At 30.8% G+C, this 24,882-nt stretch overlaps 3 protein-coding genes across 5 annotated transcripts; 2 read left to right on the top strand and 1 right to left on the bottom strand.

Moving 5' to 3' along the window:
- Positions 1–380: 380 nt before the first annotated feature.
- On the top strand, positions 381–12,029 carry LOC126736343 (transmembrane protein 245-like). 2 transcript variants are annotated; one of them, XM_050440657.1, is made up of 11 exons: positions 381–511; positions 580–1,106; positions 1,162–1,390; positions 2,456–2,571; positions 2,629–3,408; positions 3,477–3,644; positions 5,025–5,211; positions 10,528–10,716; positions 10,773–10,997; positions 11,052–11,226; positions 11,583–12,029. In XM_050440657.1, the coding sequence occupies exons 1-11, from the start codon at positions 502–504 to the stop codon at positions 11,755–11,757; spliced, it is 2,781 nt and encodes a 926-aa protein (XP_050296614.1). In that variant the 5' UTR covers positions 381–501; the 3' UTR covers positions 11,758–12,029. The 2 variants fall into 2 exon arrangements, with proteins under 2 accessions (XP_050296614.1, XP_050296615.1); XM_050440658.1 differs by lacking the exons at positions 10,528–10,716; positions 10,773–10,997.
- Positions 12,027–14,549, bottom strand: LOC126736344 (uncharacterized). The gene is made up of 2 exons (XM_050440659.1): positions 14,010–14,549; positions 12,027–12,640 (listed from the first exon to the last, which is right to left on the bottom strand). Exons 1-2 carry the CDS (start codon positions 14,459–14,461, stop codon positions 12,256–12,258), a joined length of 837 nt encoding a protein of 278 aa, XP_050296616.1. The 5' UTR covers positions 14,462–14,549; the 3' UTR covers positions 12,027–12,255.
- A 286-nt stretch (positions 14,550–14,835) lies between these two features.
- On the top strand, positions 14,836–23,924 carry LOC126736700 (ribosomal protein S6 kinase delta-1). Of its 2 annotated transcripts, none has more exons than XM_050441198.1 (12): positions 14,836–15,087; positions 15,169–15,326; positions 16,252–16,363; positions 16,422–16,559; positions 16,615–16,906; positions 16,955–17,073; positions 17,126–17,263; positions 17,317–17,444; positions 19,890–20,393; positions 23,029–23,233; positions 23,284–23,376; positions 23,432–23,924. In XM_050441198.1, the coding sequence occupies exons 1-12, from the start codon at positions 14,977–14,979 to the stop codon at positions 23,546–23,548; spliced, it is 2,115 nt and encodes a 704-aa protein (XP_050297155.1). In that variant the 5' UTR covers positions 14,836–14,976; the 3' UTR covers positions 23,549–23,924. The 2 variants fall into 2 exon arrangements, with proteins under 2 accessions (XP_050297155.1, XP_050297154.1); XM_050441197.1 differs by having other exon boundaries at positions 16,422–16,565.
- Positions 23,925–24,882: the final 958 nt, after the last annotated feature.

Below are 24,882 nucleotides of genomic sequence, written 5' to 3'. Positions count from 1 at the left end.
AGCCGAGGTAAGTGGAAATAAAAGAATTTTAATTAATAGAAAATCGTTAACTTTTCTTTATTTTATTCCACGAGAACAATGAACGTGTTTTTTAGGAACATCAGATGTTTCTAAAAGTAACTGGTTTGCCCTTCTGACAAACTATTTCCACTATATACATTTCTACTAGCGTATAATTGCGCTTGCCACAAACGTCTTTTTTGTCTAGGTTTTTGTTTGAACTATAGGTTATACGACAATACTTTATTACACGATAATTTATCGGAGCACCGAACTTCCATGCGTAACAAAAAATTGTTGCGCGACGCTGTTACGAAACCAAGTTTTGCTCATGTCTGTACGCGCCTTAAACGATTTGATCCCTATCTGTCACTGATCAACTGTTTTTTGAGGTTATATGTTAACTCTTTGATGTTTACAAATAAATAATTATTTTTAAAATTGATTAAGAAATCAGTAATCAGACCTTGATACTAAAATTAACTATTACCGCATGCCTCCATGATCTTCCGTTAGTATTTCTGCAGCGGTTTATTTTTAGCCTTATTTAAAACTTTTGTCTTAACCATTTTATTTCAGAAGCACATAGAAAAATGGATCACAGGTCCCCCTTAGAAACCATCTTCGGGGTGATCGGTAGCCTTCCCCAAGGGCAAGACAAACCGGTAAAACAAGCAGTTTTTAACGCAGTGGCCCTGTTTTTATTATTCTTATGCTGTGCCGCAGCATTCGGGTTGTACTGGATATTGGAGCCATTTGTAAAGCCCTTAATGTGGGCAATATTGGTTGGATCAGCCCTGCATCCGTTAAAACGATCCTTAAGGGATAGATTTCAAAGCTGGTTTCAAATGCTTGAGGACACAAATACACCTGCAGTCTTAGGGTTGGTTTTACTGCCAATAAATATTTTTAATGATGTCTCTGAGATTATTGGGGAGTTCCTTTATGCAAGGATTAAACTTATATTGACTATAACTGTTGTAATACCTCTTGCTGTACTGATTTATAATTTTACCCCAACTGTGGTGATTTCAGTATTATCGACCAGTGCTATTTGGGTTTATAGGAGTCTGAATTTTGTGATAAGTAACTGTACATTGACTCTGGTAATCAAGCATCACAAAACTCTCATATGTTATAGTAAAATTCAATGTATTTCAGGTCTCTATCATTTTATTAGGTTATATTTCTATAGTTTTCTTGTGTTGGACACAAGAAAATAATGTTCATTTTCACTATGCTTCTACAGTGGTTTGGCTACTGGGCTCTTGTTGCTTATCTAGTCAATTTGGCAGCATTCAGATGCCAGTCTTTATTATTCTACAAATTGTGTTTTTTGGTGGATTTATATCTGAGGTCTATGAAGCATATTCTACTATGAATGAAGCAGGTAAGCAATTATAATTCTTTTTTTGATGCTCGAAAAGTAAAAATCTCATTTGAGAATATTATACTTAAAAAAACAATTATCACAATATCTGGAAAGACACAGGGGCATTATAGTACTAAGGTGGATTTTAAACTTAATATTTTTAAAACCAAAAATATCCCTCTGATGTAGTTTTCAAGGAGAGTGGCCTGTTCTCTAAACTCTAGATTAAATCAATCATAAGATTTTGGGTAAAAACCTTTTTATCAGTCAATCATTATAATAAATAATTATTGTTGTTCAAAATCATGGGATTCTTCAGAAATCCAAGCATAATTTATGCAAGGAACACATACATATATTGTGTAGGACCTAAGCTGATGAAAACAAATCAAAGCATTATTGAAAAAAAATAGATGCATTGTTGAAAATTAAATTTAAATTATTTTTGTTATTTATTTATTTATTTTACGGGATCAACCCCATTACAACAGTAAATTAAATACAAAATCAATTGAACCTAACCATACTTAACAGTAAAATACTAACTATTAAGCAGTAATAAAGCCTACTTATAAATGTAAAATACCGAAAATAGTTTTATAACTTAAATCAATATAACAGAATTCTAAAAATACTAAAAATATACCCTACTAAAGTATAATATTCAGTATTGCACTAAAAAAAAAAAAAAAATTAAACAATTTCTCTTATTTGACTCTTAAATCTAGATAAGGAAATGCCCGAAATTTCAACCTTCCTAGTATTGACAATTCTTAGAGTTCTTTCAATAGGAGCATGTAATGCATAATTGGCGCTATGAAATGGTAATGAAAAGATACGATACTGCCTTAAATTCCTAGATGGAATATTAAATTGTATTGTAAATTAAATTGTAATATAAATTAATGATTTCATGTAAAAAAAGTATTTCACTCTTAGTGAGATGGATAAATTCGAATTATTTGTTACTTCAAATTAGTAATTGTACATTTGCACTAATGCATTGATTATTATATTGTAATTCTAATCTAAAATTTTTTTTTTTTGAATTTTGACCCAAAGTTTTAATCTGATCACTTTTAGGTCATAAAATATCATTCACTGAACTGCTCTCTATAGCCTTCCATGACAAACCCTTAGATTTAGACATTAGTGATGACTTTGAAGATAAAATAGAGCCTCTGGAAACTGATGCCAAAGTAATCAAATTTCTAATAAGCCTTATGACAAAAAAAAACTATGATTTAATATTTTAGGATTCTTCAATTGAGCCAAAATCCTCTACTCCACAAGTGAAATTTAAGGATCCATTAGATGATCCTGTAACTAATGATGCCAAAGGTGACACAGCAAGCCTCTCCAGAATAGAATCTCCCTCAGGGTCAGAGGACCCTTGGACTCTGGAACTTTTCAGTGATTCCAAACAAACTGCACAAATTGAGAGTCCAGAGCCTGCCACTGGGGTACTTATTACCAATCATGGAATCCATTTGGTTCAGACTCCTGCCAAAAGTAAAAAGAAAATGAGACCCACATTTCAGAGATCTTTGAGCCAACCTCAGTTCATGTCAGGCAGGTTTAAAACCTCGAATTTATCAAATATTAGCAGGAAGATAAGTTTGAAGAACTCCAACCCAAAATTGGAAAGTAATGTTACTTATGAAAGTACTTTTTACTTATATTCAGTTATGTGGCTCTGCCTGGTAATGCTGTTTTGGAAAAACATAATGCTTATGCCCTTACTGCCCTTGCCAATACTCTACTACATAATAAAACATTTGGGCACCTACTTGGGTGTTTGGCATTATATTTTTGAGAAATCTTGTGATATTTTCGATAAAGTAAGTGACTGGTGCGTTGAGAGGCATGATGCTTTAGTTCCAGTTCCTATAAGGGGATTGTATAAGTTTGTACATAAGATAAATGTTACAGCAAAGGGTTGTATCAAGGGCAGTATCGACACAGTTGCTAGCATTGTCGTTATTGTTGGATTAATTATCTTTTTGATTACTGCCTCTATATTTACTGCTATTCAGGTAAGTCTTAAGTCGAAGAACCTTTTTTAATTATGCACTTTACTTTTATTCTGTTTGTATTTATTTAGATTTATGCTGAAGCTATATTGCTTTTGCAAATGATATCCAATGCCATAAACCAAACAGTGGTACAAAATCCAGAGTTGCACCAACTTTTACCACCAACTTGGAATGAAACTATGGACTCTTTATTAGATAACGCTTATCAGTATGGACGAGAAGGCATATCTAAGGCCGTAAGTTTTAAAATTCTTAATAATTTATTTGTCTGATTGCTGTTTTTATGTTGTATTCATTACATATAATAAATCTAGTTCTGGCATTTACCCCAATATACTTAAAAACTCCATTCATAAGTCCAATATTTAAAGCAGGGGATAAACAGAGAGTTATGATTATCGAGTGAGTGAGTGAAAATTATCGACCAATTGCTATTACTAGTACTGTAAATAAACTATTAGAGAAAGGTATTAAAATTAAGTTAGAAAAACATCTGGAAAGTAATAGGCTGCTGTTAGATGATCAATTTGGATTTCAGATTAAAATATGTATAGAAGATGGAATTCAGTTCTTAACAGATCTATATAATAAAATAACTTTAATTAAAGTTGTAAAACCAAAGGTATTGTTATTCAAAAATTAAGCGATATAGATATTTAAGTAACAGCCATGTTCCCTAAAGTCCTTTGTAACTGATTGCGCTCAACAAGTAAAAGAAATAACTTTATTAGAGACAAAAGACCATTATATGTTATGCTGATGACACTGTAATACTGGTAAAAGCTAAATCATGGTCAAAAGCATCTTGGCAGAAAACTACATCACATTGGTTGTAGGGTACAAGTACCTGGGAATTTATATTGACAGGAACTTGAAATACAATTTGAATATTGACTATATAAGTAGAAAGATGCCGCTGAATCTCTCTTAAAGAATTAAGGTATAAAAATCTGGGGTGCCTGCAGCAAAATTTTATCAAACTTAATATATCCCAAAAATCTACCAAAGGTATAAAAAAACAAAAAGATTGCCTTCTTTGAGTATATTTGTGGAAGGTGAGGCCCTGAAAATAAGAGAAGTCTACCTAAGAACTATATTCAAGTACATGAAAAATAGTAACACTTATATAATTAACCCTCTGCGAAATTACAAATTAACATATTTTTTAAAACATTGTGGACTTTTCGGCCTGTCAGCAGCACATTTCTTTTGTGAGGCCAAGAATATTTAATTTTCTACCGGTGCATTGCAGGACGGTGCATAGAAAGAAACAATATTAGTGTAGTTGAATGGATCAGAAATAATCGTGAATTAATTTTGTTAAAATTGGTTTTCCTAAAATAAGAGTTCTATAAATGTTGGACACAATGGTTAAAAATCTTTAACTTTCAAGTGGCTATTTTTGTATCTTTGTCAGAATAATTTTAATACGGTGGTGAAGTCCGTTGTAGTAAAATATAGGTTCATAGTTTAGTAGATGGTTTATCTAATGTTGATATGTTGTAATTGCATTGTTTTGTTACAGGATGTATTGCAATAGGTTAGTTTTTAAGTCATTCACTTATGTAAAGTGAATTCTGAATTTTTGTTTATTTTCAATAAACTGATGTATTTAGGTAAAAAGTATAGTAAAAGACGCCGATTCAGCTCAATCAGAAAAATTGGAAAAACAAATTTTGGAACTGTGGGACCGTATATACCAATCGTGGATGATGAAAAACGATAGTATGGGACCCAAAGTTACGGAAGACGCAGTTATGACGTCGTGGCAAGCGTTTGTTAACGACATACAAAAATCACCAGGTAGGTTAAAAAATATTATTCAGATAAAGTGTATTTTTGTAGTTTCTTTCAAGGAATTCTTTATTTTTCTTGAATAGCTGTCTTATATATTTGAGAACATTAGACTATATAGTATTATAGTGACATAGTTTTCTCTATCACCAAAAGATGGCGCACCTCCCTTTATAAAACCACTAAGTTTCTGAAACGGGCGTTTATAGCGGTCAAAATTCCTCGAAAAATTTGTCGTGAGCCGTCAAGGCTTTACGTCTACGAATTTTCTTTTAAATTTCTCGGGAGGGGTTTTATCTAAAAGCCCCGTTTTAAATAAATTAAAAATATAGTTAATGATACCTGATGTTCATTATTGTTGTTTTATCACTGAGCAATGACTAATAATATAGTGTTGTTCCAAAACTTTTAGTGTGGTGTTCAAGAACTCATTTGACAGTATGAAACTAAAAATAAGATTTCCATATAGATTGCAAATAATCCATTGGCATTAACATTAATTCCTTTTATCAAATGTTAATAGTTTCTGTTTTAAATAGCATTCATAACTTGATAAGGCTTCTTCTGAAACAGGAATTCAAATAAAATTTTAAAAGAAATTTTAGGTTTAGAATTCAGATAAAAATAACAAAAAAATGGCTATTTTATGAAAGCAAGTTTATAGATCCTAGAAATGCGTTAATAAAAAATAAGGCGTAATTATTTTCCCTAGGTCATGCAGGATTGCAGCCATATATGCCTACAAACATGTTTGTACAAAAAAATAGCAGCTTTATCGTTAGTTTTCGAATTAAATATTTTTTTAAATTTTGATTGATCGACATTTGAGGCGCCCAATTCCAGAACTCTTTAAATCCGTGCTAACCAATTTTACAGGAGAAGAGAAAAAGTTCGGATTTCTTGTAAGAACAAATTTTTGTGGTTTAAAATGAAAATACACATTTATGACAACTGTTTATTTAAATATTTGTTACTAAGTAGTACATTTTTCTTTAAAAGAAGTAGTTATGGACAAAAATAATAGGGATATAGCAGCTACCGCACCATGGAACTAAAAAGTTTTGTTTCAGTATCTGTAGGATTTAGGGAGTTTTAAATAAGTAAAAGTTTATAATTTAAAAGAAAAATATATTTTTTTTAAATGAAACTTAAAAATTAAATTCTTAGTCCATCGTCTTCTTCCATGGGTTCCATTCCTTCTTCTTCAACTTCTGTATTATGAAGTGATTCAATGGCGTTGTCAATTACTTTTTTATAAAATGTTAAATAGACCTCTTCAATGTTTCTCCACTCTAAACCAAAATGTTTTTTTAATAAAGCATCCACATCCTTAAGCTTGGCTGGCTTTACTGCACATTCCTTAGGAAGAGGCTCCAAATTTAAGGTAGCCAAGGTTTTTCCTTTTCTCAAAACGGACTTGTATATCCCGAAATCGCTTTTGTAATTTACTTCCCCCTTTACAAACACTGCTTGAGTTCCATTTCTTTAAAATTGAAATTCTTTTACATGGAGCAAACTTAAAATGCCACTGCCCAGGTGGCTTTATAACCGATTCTATAGCTTTTTTCCAGTTAAAAATTTGACAATCTTTTTCGATATCAAGCACAGTTAAAAACTCGGAAAAAAATTTCCTATATTCATCAGGATGAACTATAACTTTCTTTTTTTAACTCTTTTTTCAATTCGAAAACACGATCCGCCGGTAAAAAAGAGTGACCAACCACAGGAAATGTCACAATAATTTCATTCACTGTAGAGTTAGAGTGATACAGCCAATACATCAGCATACCCATCATTGTTACGTTCTTGTTCTGGCCAGGACACCCATCGCAAAAAAGGTTGATTGAGGTAACATCAGTCAAGTTTACCATAGAAAGTTTATGATTAACTAGTGAAGATATTTCATTTGAGCCCTTAGTGCACACATTCTCGGTCCAAGTGTATGAAGTGATACTTTCCTTAGTCTGTTTGTCATTGGAATTTCCTTCACATACTGTGAAATTGTATAGATAGAGCTGCCTGGAATAGTAAGCTGATTGATCCGGGACTCGGGGCAATACCATATTTTTTTGACAGTCGAAGGATAATTTTCTCTCAAAAGTATTTCTCTCAGGTTTTTTAAGTGCTTCATAAAATGCCTTTGCTTTTAGATTATGAACACGTAGCATGCATATTAGCTTTGCCTTATTATCCCTGTTGGTTTCGGCACTTATTAAGCTTTTAAGTCTTATACATTCCGAGCAAGCATCGGTGGCAGGACTCTTGAAGCTAATATTAAAATCCCTTGTAAATACTTCACGGAAATAGTCATATTTTACAGCCAATCTGGTGTTTTCATCACAGTATATTTTCCACAACTGCCTTATGTATAGATCACTTGGCATATACTGTCGTTGAGATTTATTCCTCGTGTAGTGAGACTGAACACATTTTAACTTTAAAATAAATGCTTTTACATTTTCTCTTCTTTCGGCATATTTTGTACTTATCCTATGCCCTCCTCTATTTTCTTTGGGTGGTATAGTGTCAATCAAATAATTTTTAGCTATATTTTGCACCCGAAACCTTAAAATGTCCAAGATAGATAAAAAGGCTTTACTGCAAATCTGGAAAGTGCCATCTTTAGTTTTAATAAAATATTTTAACGAAACGGAATTATGTCGAGTTCCTTTTATTGGACGACGCCTTTTTGAAACATTTGGTTCTGTATGTTTAAGAATAAAGTTATCTTGCGCAATTTTCGTAGTATTTTCGTAGAATTTTTCATGAAATCTTCGAATATCTTGCATAGACAAGTTTTCACAGGCAAAAGTACTTTTTTATGATGACATTTGGTGTGTCTAGGTAGAGTTTTAGGATTATACCTGCAATAAAAAAAAATTAAGTACCTACCTACCTAACTATTAAAAAATTTATTTAAAATTTGAACTTTTTTTTTTGAACTTTATCTTTTACTTTCTTCCAGTTTGATGGATTTCGCAATTTCTTTCGGCCTTTACCAGGTGTAGCAAGACAAAATGAGTCTTCCATATCACAATGTGTGTAAGACTCTTTATATTAACAAATTTTTAACAAAAACAGCACAAATTAACTTTCAAGCACTGCACAAACAAAATCAACGTACCTATTTATACCGCAGTCAAAACAAATCTAAACCATAAAAATATTATTTGTGGAACACATGTCTGTAAGATCTCGCGGAACAAAACAGTTTTGATTCCGCGTATTATTACTGTGGTATAAGTGTAAATGGAAGAAAAGAGTTTTGAAAACGTTGCAGATTAATGAATTAAAACAGTTTTGAAACATTATTTACATAGGATTAAAAAAGTTTTGCTACCGTTACTACTTTTTCGAAGGAAATTTCTTTGGGATTTATTAAGTTTTGTGGCCAAATAAATTTGACATCCCATGTCAAACGTCTTAAAGAAGACAGCGCCACACATATGTCATTTTTGAATAAAAATGGATTTAAGCAGTTTTGCAACTGAACGCCTCATTTGTTTGAAACCTGTAATGTTGCTTAACGTCATTTTTTAAATAATTAGTGTTCACTCTACTAAACACATAAAAATTTGTAACACTGACGTCCCTAAACAGGGAGACTAAAGGTACTTACATCAAAACAAGAATAAGTTTAAAACTAAATGCTAGTGATAAGCAAAGTTTTAAAATTGTCTAAAAAATAATCAGTTTTGGATCTAGACTAGAAGGCAAAAATAGAAGATTAATTTTGGAACTATACCTATTTTAACATATAGTTTAAAATCACATGAAACCATTTTTAGATCCTTAAAAATAAAGCGGATTTTTTCAGTTGCCTTCCTGTTTTACAAATAACGTTAAACAGGAAAATAATCATTGCCAATTAGTTGAACAGATTATTGGATTTACAGAGTGTATCATAATCATTATGGATGCTTTTGAAATTAAAGAACACATTCATGCCAAGTTTGGGCATTTACTTAGAGCCTTCAACTGCATGTCCCATAAGCCATTTGTTTATCTGAAAACATAAATTCTTTTCATCAAGTTCATATTGGGACTCTAATATTCCTCATATATGTCTATTAATAACCTTTATAAAACCAGTTTAAAGATATATTATGTAAATTCATTTATATTGTTAATATCTTAGAACATTGAAAGGCCTTTCAATGTTCTAAGGTTAATATTCATTCATATTATGCATATTCTATTAAAAACCCATTGTTTTTTTGCTTTTCCCTAAAACATGAAGAGTTCCTCATGTTTTCATTTAACACCAAGTGGGTTTTCTGCGCTACCTCTAATCTGACCACTACATATTTCAAGGAGGTCAAATAAGGTACTGCCCTATGACCAGCAAGTTTGTGTCATAGGCAAGGTTACATCAGTTTGTGTGTTGTTCAGAATCCCAGCCACCATATGTCATTTACGTAAAAAATAGACAGTAATATACGTGTGACAAATGGTTTTCATCCCATATTTCGATGACAATCCTTTTACTGCGATGAGTTTACGTACGGTCGAACCCAGTACAAGGCAGGACTCACTCCATACCTTTCCAGTTTTTTATAATACATGTGATTTCGGCATTCCAAGGCTTTGAACAATTCCAAAAGAAAGCTTCCAAGATCTTGTACACAAAACTGTATTTTCTGCACTTTCCATTACTCTATCTACCTCTTAGATACTCAGACTGAGAGTCACTCAGTAGTCCTGAATAAAAAAATGCATAGAATCTGCTCCACAATGCTATCTCGGTTACTTTAGAAAAAGTGCGGCTTAATTGAGGACGATAATTCTCTATAACGACTGTGTCGTTTTTTTTGTGTATTTAGTGAGTGAAGCTTTTGGAGTAAAGTTGAGAGGTAAAAACTGGTTTAAAATTAATCAGTAACGATCATTTTCTCTTCTTAATTCTCTCTTTTCGATTTCAATCTTATTGAATACTCTACAATATACATAAATTTTATTTGACACATTGTCAAGTATATACACCAATTTTAGCAAGGCATTTGATAAAATTGAAGGATTCGCTTCTTCTTGGCTTACTAGTAATGTACAGTAATAATATCAAGCTATATATTTATATTATGTTTTTACTAAATTTCGGTTCAAAATAAAATTGTATAGTACTTGAAACAGTTTACCTAATTTAACCTTTAATGAGAATGGTTCAGGCTGTGAATTTACATTGTGTTAATCATAATATGGATACATTAGTATTTGCATCAGGCTTTAATTACTGAAATTTAAGGAAGAAATTAATTAATTCTTGTATATGTATTTAACCCTTTTTTGTCTGGTATACATCATAATAATGGTAGTTAACATTTTAAGAAATCTTTAACATCAATGGAATAGTCGTCTTTGCCAAACAAAACGTGGGCACTCTGATGTCACTTCTCGAATCGATATGGAAAATACTTATAGGAAACTTAAGTTTAGTGGTACGCTCGTTTACCACATGCGTATCGATCGTGTTAGGTGGTGGAACTGCCGTTCTTAATTTCATATTGAATTTGGTAGGTTAATAAAATGACTATAATCTTCTATTATCTAATAACTGTCTTTACGGCAGGTAGTGTTCTTAACAACCCTGTTCTACTTATTAAACTCGAGCGAAAACAACTACAAACCGGTGGAGCTAATGACGAGATTCTCTCCAAGTGGCAAACGATTTGGACACGCCCTAGAAGCTGCCATAAACAGCGTTTTCTCAGCGTCTCTTAAAATGGCAGCCTTTTATGGCATGTGGACTTGGTTTATACATAATTTATTTGGGGTACAAATCGTTTACTTGTCTTCAGGTGGGGCCTGACCTAAGAAATGTGGCAATTTTGTATGTATATATTTTTTAATAGCATTCGCCACAATTTTGGGCGCCATTCCGTTTTTGGGCACCTACTGGGCCTGCGTTCCAGGAATATTGGACTTATGGCTGTCTCAAGACAGGTGGATAGCAGCAATTTTGTTTGCTGGATTCCAGTTTTTACCCACCTCTATAGTGGACACGACGATTTATAGTGAAATAAAGGGGTAAGTTTAAGTCTGCTGATTCGAGAAATTTTAATGAAAACTGACTTTCAATATGTTTAATAAAAAGTTGCAAAAACAATGTAAAGAGAAAATACTGAATATAACTTATTTTTTGGGACCTTGTGGGGACATTCTTAGAGTGAGAATAGTCTTGAAAAATCAAAAAATATGGTTTTTTCAACCAAATACTGAAATAAGCCCGTAAGTATTCCAAGAAAATTTGAATATGCCTGGATACTTACAGGAACATCATAAGAGCCTTTCTGTTTCCCCCTAGGAATATTAATATTCCTTGTATTTACTGGTTTATTATAAAACCCAAAAAATATTAATATTTATAACATCTTAATTTTCAGAGGTCATCCATACCTAACAGGCCTTGCTATAGCAGGCGGTATATTCTGCCTAGGAGTAGAGGGAGCTCTAATAGGCCCTCTATTACTTTGTGGTCTCTATGTGGCTATAGATTTATCTTCCAACCTATTCAAAGAATCCCCTACAGATGAAGCATTGAACTTGGGATTGCATTAGAGAGATTTATTTTCCTTTTAAATCCTGTTGTGTACTCTGTGATTTAGTTTTTTGATACTTGTAAGAAATGAGGCTGTATTTCAAATAAAACTTTTTAAAACTTAAAACATTCTTAACTGTGAATTTATTGGTTTAATTATTTATAATTTGAAATTACTAGGCTAGCGTAAGGTTATTTATTTCTTTATTCTGTTAGTTACTTTTTTGTATTTTTGTATGTGAGTAAGTAATGAAAGCTTTATTAACTGTTGCTGAATAAAACAATGAAATTATATAGTGTATATTTATTTTTTAAGAGACCTACAGTAGTATAATAATTATGAAATATATAATAAAAGTAAATCAGTTCTCTATAAAAAGGGCCTGTAAATATAATCTGATTCAGTCAAAAATTTACCTAAATAATTTCAATATTTAAAAAGTACCTATACCTTATATACATATATAAAATGTAATTATTCTTTACAATAAAATAATGAGAAATTAAAAAGAATTTTTTTACCATAATTCACAAACAGAAACTTTATTTTCATAACACTCTTTAAATCCTTTCAATACTTCTTTAGCCTTACACCAAACTACATGCTTTTCCACTTCAACACCCGATTCAGGTTCTTGGAGTTTCACAAGTGATTCAGTAGGCATAGTACCATCATCAAAAATATTCAATTCACAACATTTGGTTCTTTTACTCTCCACATAACTGATAACACACTTAGAATGTTTTATATGGGAAGAAATATGCAGAGGTTCACAAAATTCAAATGGCTCACTAGTAAAGTCACTGGTTACTAATATTTGTTTCTTTAAGTAAACATATGTGTTTGTTAAAGGTATTGTGGCATCTATTGAGTCCATCCAGGTTTGAGAGTGGAAGAGATTCCTGCAAGATTATAATATGATTTTTACTTATTTTAATTTTAGTAGTATTACCTCTAATGTCACATTTAGAATGTTCTACTATGATTTTATTTCTCTTCTCTTAGATATAAAAATGTGAAAAAATTAGGATTCAAATTATGCACTCTGATGACTTTTAACTTAAGTAGACATGAGCATGTATCTAATAAAATTATAGAGTTAAAATATATAATACAAAAAAGCTAAATACTTATGTGGTTAATATGCAAATACATTTTTTTTTATAACTAGGGTGGCACTTCATGAGGTCAATATCTGGTAGAGGAGTAGATACACTGTTTCCAAATTTTATTCTTTAAGAATTGATTTAATTACACTCCTTACCTATTTAGTATTAATACTAGTAAATAACTTGTTATTAGTAAGATTTCACTCTCAAATTCATTATTTGTTTAAATAAGTTAAGTCATTCATTTTGTTACTTTATTTTCGTATTAAGAGTCAGAGCTAGTTTAGTTTTTGAATATGGCTGGACTGCTAGAGTTGTAAAAATTAATGAGCTTTTATCAGTGACCATTGAATTTTATATTAGTGTTTTTTAATAATAAATTATAAATGTGTAAATAATAATATACTCTTATATACAAATTACTTCAAGGTCTAGACTCATATCTATTTATAGACATTATTATAAGATAATTTGAGCAGACTTTTAGATTGGTCCAATACAAATGGCTTGAATTCAAAATTAAATAAATGCAATGTTATAGCTTTATAGAGGCAGTCAGAATGGTTTAAGGTGTATATTTTGACCTGTATTTGAGGTTCAAGGATCATTTTAATTCAAATTATAAAGCAATTAAGCTTCTCGGTTTCATGTAATCTTTATGTATTTAAAGATATTCATTGTTTTAGAGATAACTGTTGCTCTCTTATAAGATTCATTTTAGAGTATGAAAATAATATTTGAATTCATAGAGATTAGATAGAGCAGGTTCAGAAAAAATTTTTAGGATACTGAGAAGTTAAATGATTAAGTTTACCTAATTTACAACTCATAATTAATAAACACTTACATATAATCTCCAAATAAATTTATAAAATGTAAATTTCTTTGCTCCAAACAGAGACAAATTATGCAATTAATAAAACTACACAAAGAATGTACAGAAATCTTATTAAATGTTTGATTAAGTTTATTAGTTTAAACATGCAATAACTAGCCAAAAAGTTTCTATAATCGGAAACTCCCTCAAAGTTTATTTTATTTTGTCTCAAGACTTCAAAGCATTCAATTATATAAGGGCATGTTCTTGGAAATTGTTAAAGCCAATAACATCTGTGAGCATATCAAAAAGTATTAATATTAAGATTATTATTAAAAAACTTACTTTAAAATATTTTGGACATGTTTATTAATCCCATTTATATGATTCCTTTCCATATGTCCCCATGCTAAACTTGGTATAACAATACTAAACACTTCCTTGGGGCAAACAGTGCTGGATCCAAAAACTAGCATTACTTCCTGAATAGTATTGTTCTCGGCACTAAACTCCTTATTTATTCCTCGCATGATCAAATCTAAACTATCATAAGCCGTTGAGACTGTCCTAAAATGATTTTCATATTTGAAATTGTGCTTTTTAGGTCCAGTGTCCTCTTGCAGGTTTTTTCTTCGTTTTTCTACTACATGCTTCAGTCTGTTAAAGCCATAAGGAATCTGGCATTTTTGGAAAAGTAACCATTTTAGCACTTCGTTTACTAAAGAGGCTCCGGTAAATGGGGTCAAGATTAATTCATTGGAAACGTCTATGTTTAGTTCTTGCGAAGTTTCAGGCATCGTTAGATGGTGTACAAATAAGGTGCGGACGTTAGCTAAAATTTTGATTTTTGAATTTGAAAAATTATTTTTGAGGTTAGATCTGAAACTTTTAGGGATGTTAGTTCAGAAGGGGTACCAACATATTTTTTTTAAAAATGTGTCTCAAGTAATTACAAATTTTTGACACCTTTTTTTTAATTGATTTATTTACTTTTGGAGTAAAATCATGTTTATTTTCGAAAAAAAAAATTTTTTTTCTAGGAGTTTTCTGATTTTAAAGTTCAACTCAATGTAGCCAACGGTGCCATATGACCAACTTGGTCAAAAAAATAGTCCAATGCTACCAACAATTTAAAGTAACAATTCCCTAGAGTTAATGACAATCAGCTGTTTGATGTTGATGCCCCATAAATAAATTTGTTTTTTGTACATTTAAAAAAAATATGAAATTTATTAATTATATTATTTGAATTAATACCAGTCAATAATTAATACAATTTCGGGTAATAAAAGACTAAAAAATAAAAACAATTATGAATTTAAATTCGCCAATAGACTCATGGGTGTCCTGGGTGAGAATGTTCGATATTCCCGAAGTCAGTAAACATAAAGATGGATTTACTTTATACAAAGTTGTTTCTTTTGTAAGCATGATTATGTTTATTTGTTGAAATACTTTGATTTTTGATTACTAATCATCAATTCTTGAAACTGTGATATTTTAGCTTTACCCAGAAGCATGTCCGGATGCTGTAACCAAACTGATAGTGTGGAAAAGATTTAATGATTTCAAAAAATTGCACAAGGAAATTAAATTGTTGCAAAAAAAGTGCAACATCAAGGAAGATCTTCCTAGTTTACCAAAGTCTGTTTTATTTAAGAGGTAACATCAATATTAGGATACAGAGTTTTCAAAAAGTGGTGACTTAAATTCAAATGAAATCAAAATATGCTTTATTGTCACAAAAATAAAATATTTCATGGACTAAGCTAAACTTTTACAAATCTACCGAGCTACTTTTAAATTGTCAAGTATGGCTTAAGTCAAGATAAAAAAAAAAATTCTATAACAAAATTGTATGTGACATAATATTGGACAAATAAAAACACCACAAATTTGGTGGCACAGACATACAAAGTAATAACAATTAAAAACATAGTATACATATATAAACAAATTAAAATCATATCATGGAGAAGTAAAAAGAGAAAAATTGAAAAAGTAGCTTTATTGCCCTAAACAGAGTTATTCATAAAGCCTTATTTAATCTAAGTCTGTAAAACTTTAAACTTATAGACATTGGAAAGCAAAATGGTTACAATAATTTTTTTTTCAAAATCACACATACATATCTGGTAACCAGGACAGAACATCATTAAAAAACTTGTCTAAAGTATAATATGCCTTAGTAACTAATAATCTTTTTAATTATAATATAAGAGGTAATTTTTCTTATTCAAAGAGGAAGATGATTGAACATTTTCTCACTCATGTAAATAAAACAACTTCTCACATGCTCTGAATGTGGAATTGGCAACCATAAGTTGTATATAAGACAAGTTCCAAATCAACTGCCTGTTTCAAACATATATAAGCAACAAAGGTCATGAATTTATTTTGCACAAAAAGATGCCGACAAGATTCACAACTCCTCACTTCATAAAGGGCTCTAATTGCTCTTGAAAAAGAACATTTTGTGATATTTTCTTTTTTTCCTTTGCAAATGCACCATTAGATTCTTGAACCCAGAAAAACATGTCAAATAGGTACATTCTTTTATATAATGGGTATTCTAACAAATTTTTAGATATGATGAAGAAACAATAAACCAAAGAAAAAGAGGCATCCTAAACTTTCTAGAATACATTGGAAAGCATTCTTCACTATTCACTTCACCTGTGTTCATAAATTTCTTTGGAGTAAGTCCTATATTTATTACAATTCTCCTAAAATTGTATGGTAATTTTACATTTTTAGTCCAGTCTGACTCCAGTAGATCATCTAAACAGCAACATTAACGCTATTAGAGCCAACCTAAACCTACCTGAAGAGCCAGAACTTTATAATATCTCAGATAATGAACAAAGTGATACTGATTCTTTTACCAGCTCTACTGTGCAGGTCTAAATGATGAATGAGATAAATCCAATGAATCATTATTTCATTTCAGGTCTCAACCTCAAAAACCAGCCTGAAAAAACCAAATTCAATGACCTCAATAAATTCACAATGCTCAAAAACCTCAGATCAAATCAGTATTTCAAATGTGGACAACAGTTTATTACTGTTGGAAGAACAGAATTCCCCTGTGAAACCTTCTTTATCATCTGAATCAACTCAGTACTTGATTAATGCTTCTATGCATGTAAACATGGCCATTGAACTGGAAAATGATAAGAGCTATGAAGAGGCTTTTGCAGCATACAAGACAGCTGTGGATATTTTGATTAGTGGAGGAAAAGGTAACTAAAAAACTGTTTTCTTAAACTTGAAATAACAATCTTTTATAGATGATCCTGATTATGATAGAAGGCAAATGGTGAGATATAAGACTGAGAAATATTTAATTAGAGCTGAAAGGATTTATAATATGTATTTGGCTCCAGAGGTTAAAGAGTTACAATTACAGGTAAGGATAATTTTAATGGCAAACATATTATTTAGTATTAATTGGTTTGCAGCAACAAGAACCTGTGCAAAAACCAAATGTTATGAAGGGACCACTGTACAATCTATATAAATATAAAGTTATAAAAATTATTTCTTCTACTGGTATGTTAGCCCTTCACTCTGAACAACAACAGCTTTATTATATAAAGGTTTGTGTTGTTTTTATACTTTTTCAAAAGTATTAAATTTTTTTTATTTAAAGGTTATACATAAAACAGTACAATTCCTGAATACTCATCTAATATTACCAGAAAATGTGCCTTACATGGTGAAGCTAGTCAATCACTATAACAGTGACAATGCTCTATTTTTAGTTTTGGAATTTTGCAGGTATGATTATATTTAATGTAAGTTTATTATTTCATTACAATCGATAACTCAAGAAATCAAAGTTTGTTTCACTTTCCTTGTCGTTTTTTGGTGGAATTCTGAATTTTATTTTCTAAAGTCGTACAGCAAAAATATATGGACTAAAACGTTAATATTAAGGAAAAGGTCCATTTTGAAGAGGAGTCAATGTAACCTAGTTGTGTAGTATAACATGTTAAGTAATTTTCTAGTCTGATGATGGCAAGAATACTTGCAGAAATTCATCACTCCTGAAATTAGGATTGGCATTTTATTTGTGGACAAAAGACTTACCTTATTAAACTTTTTTATAAAAAACTAAGATTTGTACAATTTACGAATATAGCAAAAATATGCAACCAAGTTAAGAGGTGTCATAAGTTACAAAAATAAATTACTAAAAAACAAATTGTTTTAATTATTTCCATTTTTTGTTTTTTATACATTTTTCTATACAACGATTTAGCCAGAAAATCAACTTTAGAATTCTCTGAAAATGATAAGGACAATGACATTCAATAAATCAACTTTATTTTTTATACACTACTTTGATGTAGAATAATTTACTTCTCTTTTTGCTTTAATGGTTGCAATGCTCAAGTTATTTTTATTTTTCGCTTCTCAAAAATTGGGATAAAAATAATCAAAACATGTGTTTCGTATTAGTAAGTTTTGATGATTTTATCTGATACTTTGATTTTATGAGCATAATTCACCTTATATCAGGTTAAAATAAAAACTAATTCTACAGTATGAGTTAATGTCTTTAATGCGGTACTTATGGTGCCATATTTTGCCTTAAGGGCATTATTAGACCTATAATAGAGAAGCTCATCTTTTTCCCCAAATTATAAAACTTAAAAAAGAACACTTACCGGACGTTCAACACAATATAAACATTTAATGACTAGCAAAAAAACTAATAGTTGTTAAAATATAAATAAGTGGAATGGCTAGTGATATCTATGAATAAATAAATTAAATACTGACACAAATTAGAGATAACTCAATTAAGGTGGGACATTAACGCTATGTTAAAATAACAAAAATAGATGGCATTGGTTACTACCCAAGACATGGTACTACATGATGAAAATTATTTGTCTACTGTTTTCTTAAAAATATCTCGAGAGATCCAGTTTTTTACCCTTATCACATGCATGTTAAAAATTTCATACCACCTCCGGTGGAAATTAATGTTTTTCGGCCAACAAATGATTAGGAAAAGCAGATTTGGAAACAGTTATGTCTGTATGAAGGTATTTAAAAAACTTATGTTTATGTTCTTTGATTCTCTGTGAAAATTTCTAGGCACTTCGGACATTCAATTTTGTAAACACTGGAAGATAATAAAGGGTATAGAATTTATCTTTAATTATAAGTAGGTTCGTTTTAAAAGTATTTGTGGTTGAGAGAGCACGAATGACATCTAACGGCGCAAACATCCTCGATAGCCGAGACGAGATATTTTTAAAATAAGACATTAGTCTATCTCGCAGATTTTTCTGTTGCCTAAATTATATTGTATTATAATTTGTACCTATTTACAAACGGGCAATGAATTTGGTGATGGACTTAATTATATACTGATTGGGTATAAATTATTTCTAGCAATTAACTTAATAATAGAGAGTTCCTTATTAAATGCTTCTCGTGATAAAGGGACATTAAATAACCTATAGAATAGCGAATTGTGGTTAGTTGGACTGTTGCAATCAAATTGGATGTTATCTGTAGAAGACCTGTTTTCTAAAGATTTCAAACATAAGTCATAAGTTATTTTGTCTTATTATCTTTGGTCTAAAAATAAAGGCGAGAATTGTTCTCAACTTCTAGAGTAAATCCTATTTTATCGTGTAGTGAAATCACAAATTTTGAAAAATCTCTCAGCTGTTCATTGTCGCCATCCCAAAGGATGCAAGTATCTTAGAGAACCATGGATGACTTTTCTGAATTATCTTAATCTTATCAGTAATCTTCTCCTATATTTGCAACTTTCAGCTTTGTAATCATGTTCGCTACTGCTTGATAAATAATTTCAGCACCGAAAAGTATTGGAAAACTCTGCAAAAGAAAAAGTTTACAAAGACTCTCTGATCATTCTGAGCTAGTAGACATTTATGTGTCTCTGGTTCACATTCTATAATGCACATTTGTTCATTTTTCATTTGCTTGATAGTCAGTATAGAAGAGTTTTTTCATGCTGAAAATATACATTTTGTTTGGGTTCTAGTTACTCGATTTGATCGATTTTCAGGTTATCCTCAATTTCGACAATATACCTCAATCCTTAATATCGAGAATATATTTGGGTGTTTTAATTCAGGTTTAGTAGCTTGATATTTCGTTTACAATTTTTTACTTCACGACACGATTTTAATGCCAGATTGACTATACTGTTATTTATAAAATTTTCTCTGTTTCCAGTGGCACTAAATTAAGAGACCTCCTCCAAAACAAATCCGTGACAACAGAAAAAGACGAAGAATTGCTAAGAAAAATCCATGACCAATCGGACAACGAATCCGAGCTGAGTTTCTCAGATCTGCTCAGCGATTACGCGAGTAACAGAGGCTCAAAAAGTACTCCGACAAAGAAAACTAACACGAACGACTTTGACAGCGGTAGTTTTGAGAAAATTGACATGTCCGATGTTTTACCGGATAAAAACGTACCTAAGAATATCATAGACCAGCCAATCGAGGATATTGGAACTAATGATTTGCTAAGTCAGAGTAAAACTGGCGAGGAGGGGACCAAGGCTTCGCCCATGAGACATTCCATCGGTCGAACTTTGAGCGATGTCTCGAGTTTTGAGTCTTGCGATGAGTTCGAGGGTAGAAGTACTATATCGGAAGCGGTTATCGTGAAATGGTGCTCGCAATTGTTGATTGCGTTGGACAAATTGCATTGTTTGGGTGTTATATGCAGGTTAGTTTGAAACATTGATTGTTTTTTTAAATATATTTAAAATCAAATGTTTGTTTATAATATACATATAATCAACGCATTTTACAAGTCACCGAAGTATAAATATAAAGAAAAGTAATACATAGAGTTAGTACATTAAGAAAAATGACTAGAATACAAAATTAAATTAAGCACTAACATATAATGACAATGATAAGAATATGAATAAAATTCTTCGTTATTCAGGTAATCTTTAATCTCTTCCTTAGATCTCATAGGAGTTAGACTCTTTTTGTATTTATTACTTTATTTCAAAATTCCATAAGTGATTAAGAGTCTTCAATGCTATAAGGCTCTAAATCGATCAGATACTTATTTAATTTCTGTTTAAAATGTTTTTCAATGGTAATACTTTTAAAACCAATGCCTAGAGTGGACGTCTAAATGAATGGAAGCGGTAGAGAAGGTCCTTTCCAATCAAAACAACCGTATATATAATTATCGGAGTGTTTATGGTTTAAAAGTTATTACCGTTTTTCTGATTTTTATTTTTTATAAAAATCGCTTCATGCATTACGTATAAAATGTATAGCAAGAATATCATAATTTATTTGCTTGTTATTTGGGGCAAGTGTAGTCCTAAAGACTGCACTGTCTCCTGAATATGATTTGGATGCGTAATTGTCTCTTTACCTAGTAAGAAAAAAATAATTTCTCAAAATGTTTAATTTTATCATACAAGTTTTAAGTGACGCTGGCAGAAACAAATTTACTACAAAAAGTTGACAACTTTGTGAAGGTTTACTTGTAATAGTAGCAAAGGACTGAAAACACCACAAACTGCTAAAAGAGAAACAACCTGAAGTGTAATAAAAGTGTGAAGTGTAAATCTGACAGAAGGTACATAAACTTATTGACAAAATACGAAGCGACTAACCCACGCGACGAAGCAACGGTATTTCGATCGAAATTATTTGAAAAAGCATGTTTCTTATCATAAAATGCTTGACTGTATGAAAATCTGCATTAAATAAGGTAACGGATAAAAATATATACAGTTGTTTTAATTGCAAATAACTTCCTCTATCGCCTTCTTTCGTTTGGACGTCTACTTTTGTGACACCCTGTATAATCGTATTTCCATATAATAAGCACCTCAGATTAACAGTGTTAATCTATGTTGTGGGTAAGTAAGGCACTGGGTTTTTGTATTATAATTATGATTAAAGCTGAGATTTTGAATTTTTTGTTTGTTCTTAAAAACAAATCAAATCCTTTGTTTTAAAAACATGTCTACATAATTGAATGCTGATTCAATTGTTCTTAGAATACGTTTCAGTATTACAAAAATATTTTGTACCTTAGAGCTCCTATCCCAAAAAACTATGGCATCTTATTGTTCTTTCAAAGTTTGCAAAGTGCAGGGTCCTGAAAGCTGTTCAGATATTTTAATACTGTACGCGAACAGTAACAGATTTTATAAATGTTATTACAAAAATATGAAATGTGCTTTGACCAGTAAACAATATTGTGTTAGTTGTACTCTTATTTAGGCATAGCCTGTTTTGTATAAATCAATTGATGAAAATATTATGCTTGCATTTTTAGTTTATTCAGAAAAATCTGGGCAGACCACTGGCAAATTTGTAACATCCACATACTCTGTAATGAAAAAATTAGGATGATTTAATATTATTTATATCATTTAAAAAAATTATAAACAACACTGGTCCTTGAATACTGCCTTGAGGCAGTTCCAATTCACTTTCTGATATCTCTGATTTATAATAAGCACCTTCCTTATATATAACCACTTGCTGAATTCTGTCACTTTAAACACGATTTAAATAACTTGAGAGACTACTGTCCTCTAACTCCATAAAACCAGAGCTTTTTAAAAAGAATATTTCTGTCTAAGCAGTCAAATGCCTTTCATAGTTCCGGGAATTTTATAGTGCAATTTTGCCGTTTTCCAGCGCATTTAGATGGAGAAAAGCAAAGAGAAGCAAACTTATAACCGGGTCACTAAAACAACGCAAAAATCATATAGTGTATTAAAAAAAAGTCTGGATTACCCTTACGTTGGCTGACTTTTTGGTATGACACGAAACATACGGACATCTCATAGTGAGAGTTCTCTTTAATTGTTAAAATGCATAAAACAGTCAATAGGCTTATTATGTTTATTAAGCACTTAATAAATACAAATCAACTTTAATCACAATCCTTTGTCCTCTCCCTCCTTTAACACATGACGTAGATGTTCTAGGAATGTGAAGAAGAATAAATTAAGCAGATTCCTGTCGTATTTTTTGAAATGTCTCTTCCACAAACTTTCTTAAGGATATTATATAAATATGCTCAAGGAACTTTCATGTTATTGTATTCAAGATATTGTTTCTATTTAGGAAATAAACCAAGACAATGTTATATTGAGAAGAATGTTAAAAAGAAAAATATTCAGAACTTGATGTTAATAATACAACTCTATTTCTATTTATTAATTGAGAATAGTCCCTGATTAGCATCTTGTATATCACCAACTGAACAAATTAATTTAAAAAATGTTTCTCAAGTCATTTTTACTTATCAGTGCAGTTTAATGAATTAAACACTTAAGTCTAGTTAATATAAAAATTTTATTTATTTATTTTAGGGACTTAAGTATAAACAATCTCTTGATAGATGAAAACGACAACTTAGTTTTAACTTACATGTGCAACGTAAAGGAATTATGCGACCTCTACTCGAGAGGTTTAAATTTAGATTTGGCCCCTGAAGTTTATAGTTTCGAGGATATTACAGAGGCAGTAGATTGGTGGAGTTTTGGGGCCATATTATATGAATTATTAGTGGGAATCGTATGTATATCGTGTTAATTTTTCTTATAATTTACACATACTTATTTTAGCCTTTAAGCAGAGTACACACATCTATTAATAGTTATACCCATTTAATTATACCTAAGTATGTCTCTATTGAAGGAAAGTCTTTATTAAAGCAGGTTTGTATGTTAGAATTAAATTTTTATTAGGTATAAACATTTTCGTGGGTTTTAGTTATTAATTTATGAGCCACAGGAAAGGTTAGGAAGCAAATCCAATGGGATCCAGCACTTAAAATCGCATCCGTTCTTTCGCAGTGTTAATTGGTCCCTAGCAGAATCCAGATGCTAAGCTATTAAGTTAAAATTATGTTTATTGCTTTAATTTTATTAATTTGTGATATTACCATATTCCATTTTTAAAAATAGGGGAAAAAGCACTGAAACACATTTGGCTCTCAAAAGAGATTTTATATTGTGTGCATTTAAGTTTTAACATAGGATATTTACATTTTAAGAGCTTATTGGGTCTGTATGAGTACTAAATCTTTTTATTGCTTAGAAGGATAAAAAACTTTCCATCTAAATCTACAGTATTCAGTTTAGCCATTTATTTTTTTTTTATTAATTAATAATTTTGTTTATTGTATTTGTTTTTAAAATTTTTAGTTATTGCGCTTTTTACTATTTTCCTTAAAAAAATAAAGCATAAATATGCATATTGTTGATTATTGTGTTTTATTTGTAGTTCTTAAAAAAACACATATTTGTTAGATATACAGTAATGGCCAAAAGTAGATAGACAAATGGTTTTTTAAAAAAATCAAAGGAAATAAAAATTCTATAATAAAGATATTTCAGTATATTATGGGCAACATAAACATGTATAAAAATAATAATACATTCTTTAGAAACAATCACCTAATTTGGTAAATAACAAGAAATAACTAAATATACGCTGGACAAAAGTAGATAGACAAATTTAAAAAATAACCAATACTCTTTTTTTTTTAAAAGTATTTTTTTTTAATTACAAACTAAACCATCTACAATATTAGTATTTTGTAAAATACCCATCATTGTCTATTACAGCCTGACATCTACGTGGCATTGATTCAATAAGATTGTCTATGAGTTTAAAACCAATATTTTTCCATTTCTGTTGCAACCGTTCGAATAATTCATCTTTATTTGAATATTTGTATCCCTAATATCACGATCTACAATTTCCCATAAATTTTCGATGGGATTAAGATCGGGTGACTGGGATGGCCATTTTAAAACTGGTATTTTTTCTTCTTCGAAAAATTGCTTCATAATTTTGGAGGAATGCTTCGGGTCATTATCTTGCTGGAATTGGAATCTCAATGGTAAATTGTCTTCGATATAGGGCAACATAACATCTCTGAGAATATCCCTGTACATAAACCTGTCCATTATGCCCTCTATGCGATGTAACTGGCCCATTCCATAACCTGAGAAGCAATCCCAAACCATCACTGATCCACCTCCATGCTTAACTGTGGGGTTTGTGTACTTGGAATTCAAACGCTGGCCAGAAGGACGTCTAACATATTGAATTCCATCGGAATTAAACTTCGATTCGTCGCTCCAGCAAACACGTTTCCATTCATGTTTTGTCAAATTCCAATCGGGCTAAGCGATTCTTTTTTGAAAGCAATGGTT

This window comes from Anthonomus grandis, chromosome 5, assembly GCF_022605725.1.
Source record: "Anthonomus grandis grandis chromosome 5, icAntGran1.3, whole genome shotgun sequence".
NCBI lineage: Eukaryota > Metazoa > Arthropoda > Insecta > Coleoptera > Curculionidae > Anthonomus > Anthonomus grandis.
The sequence above is the reverse complement of the archived record's forward strand: the minus strand, read 5'-3'. Positions and strand labels throughout refer to the sequence as shown.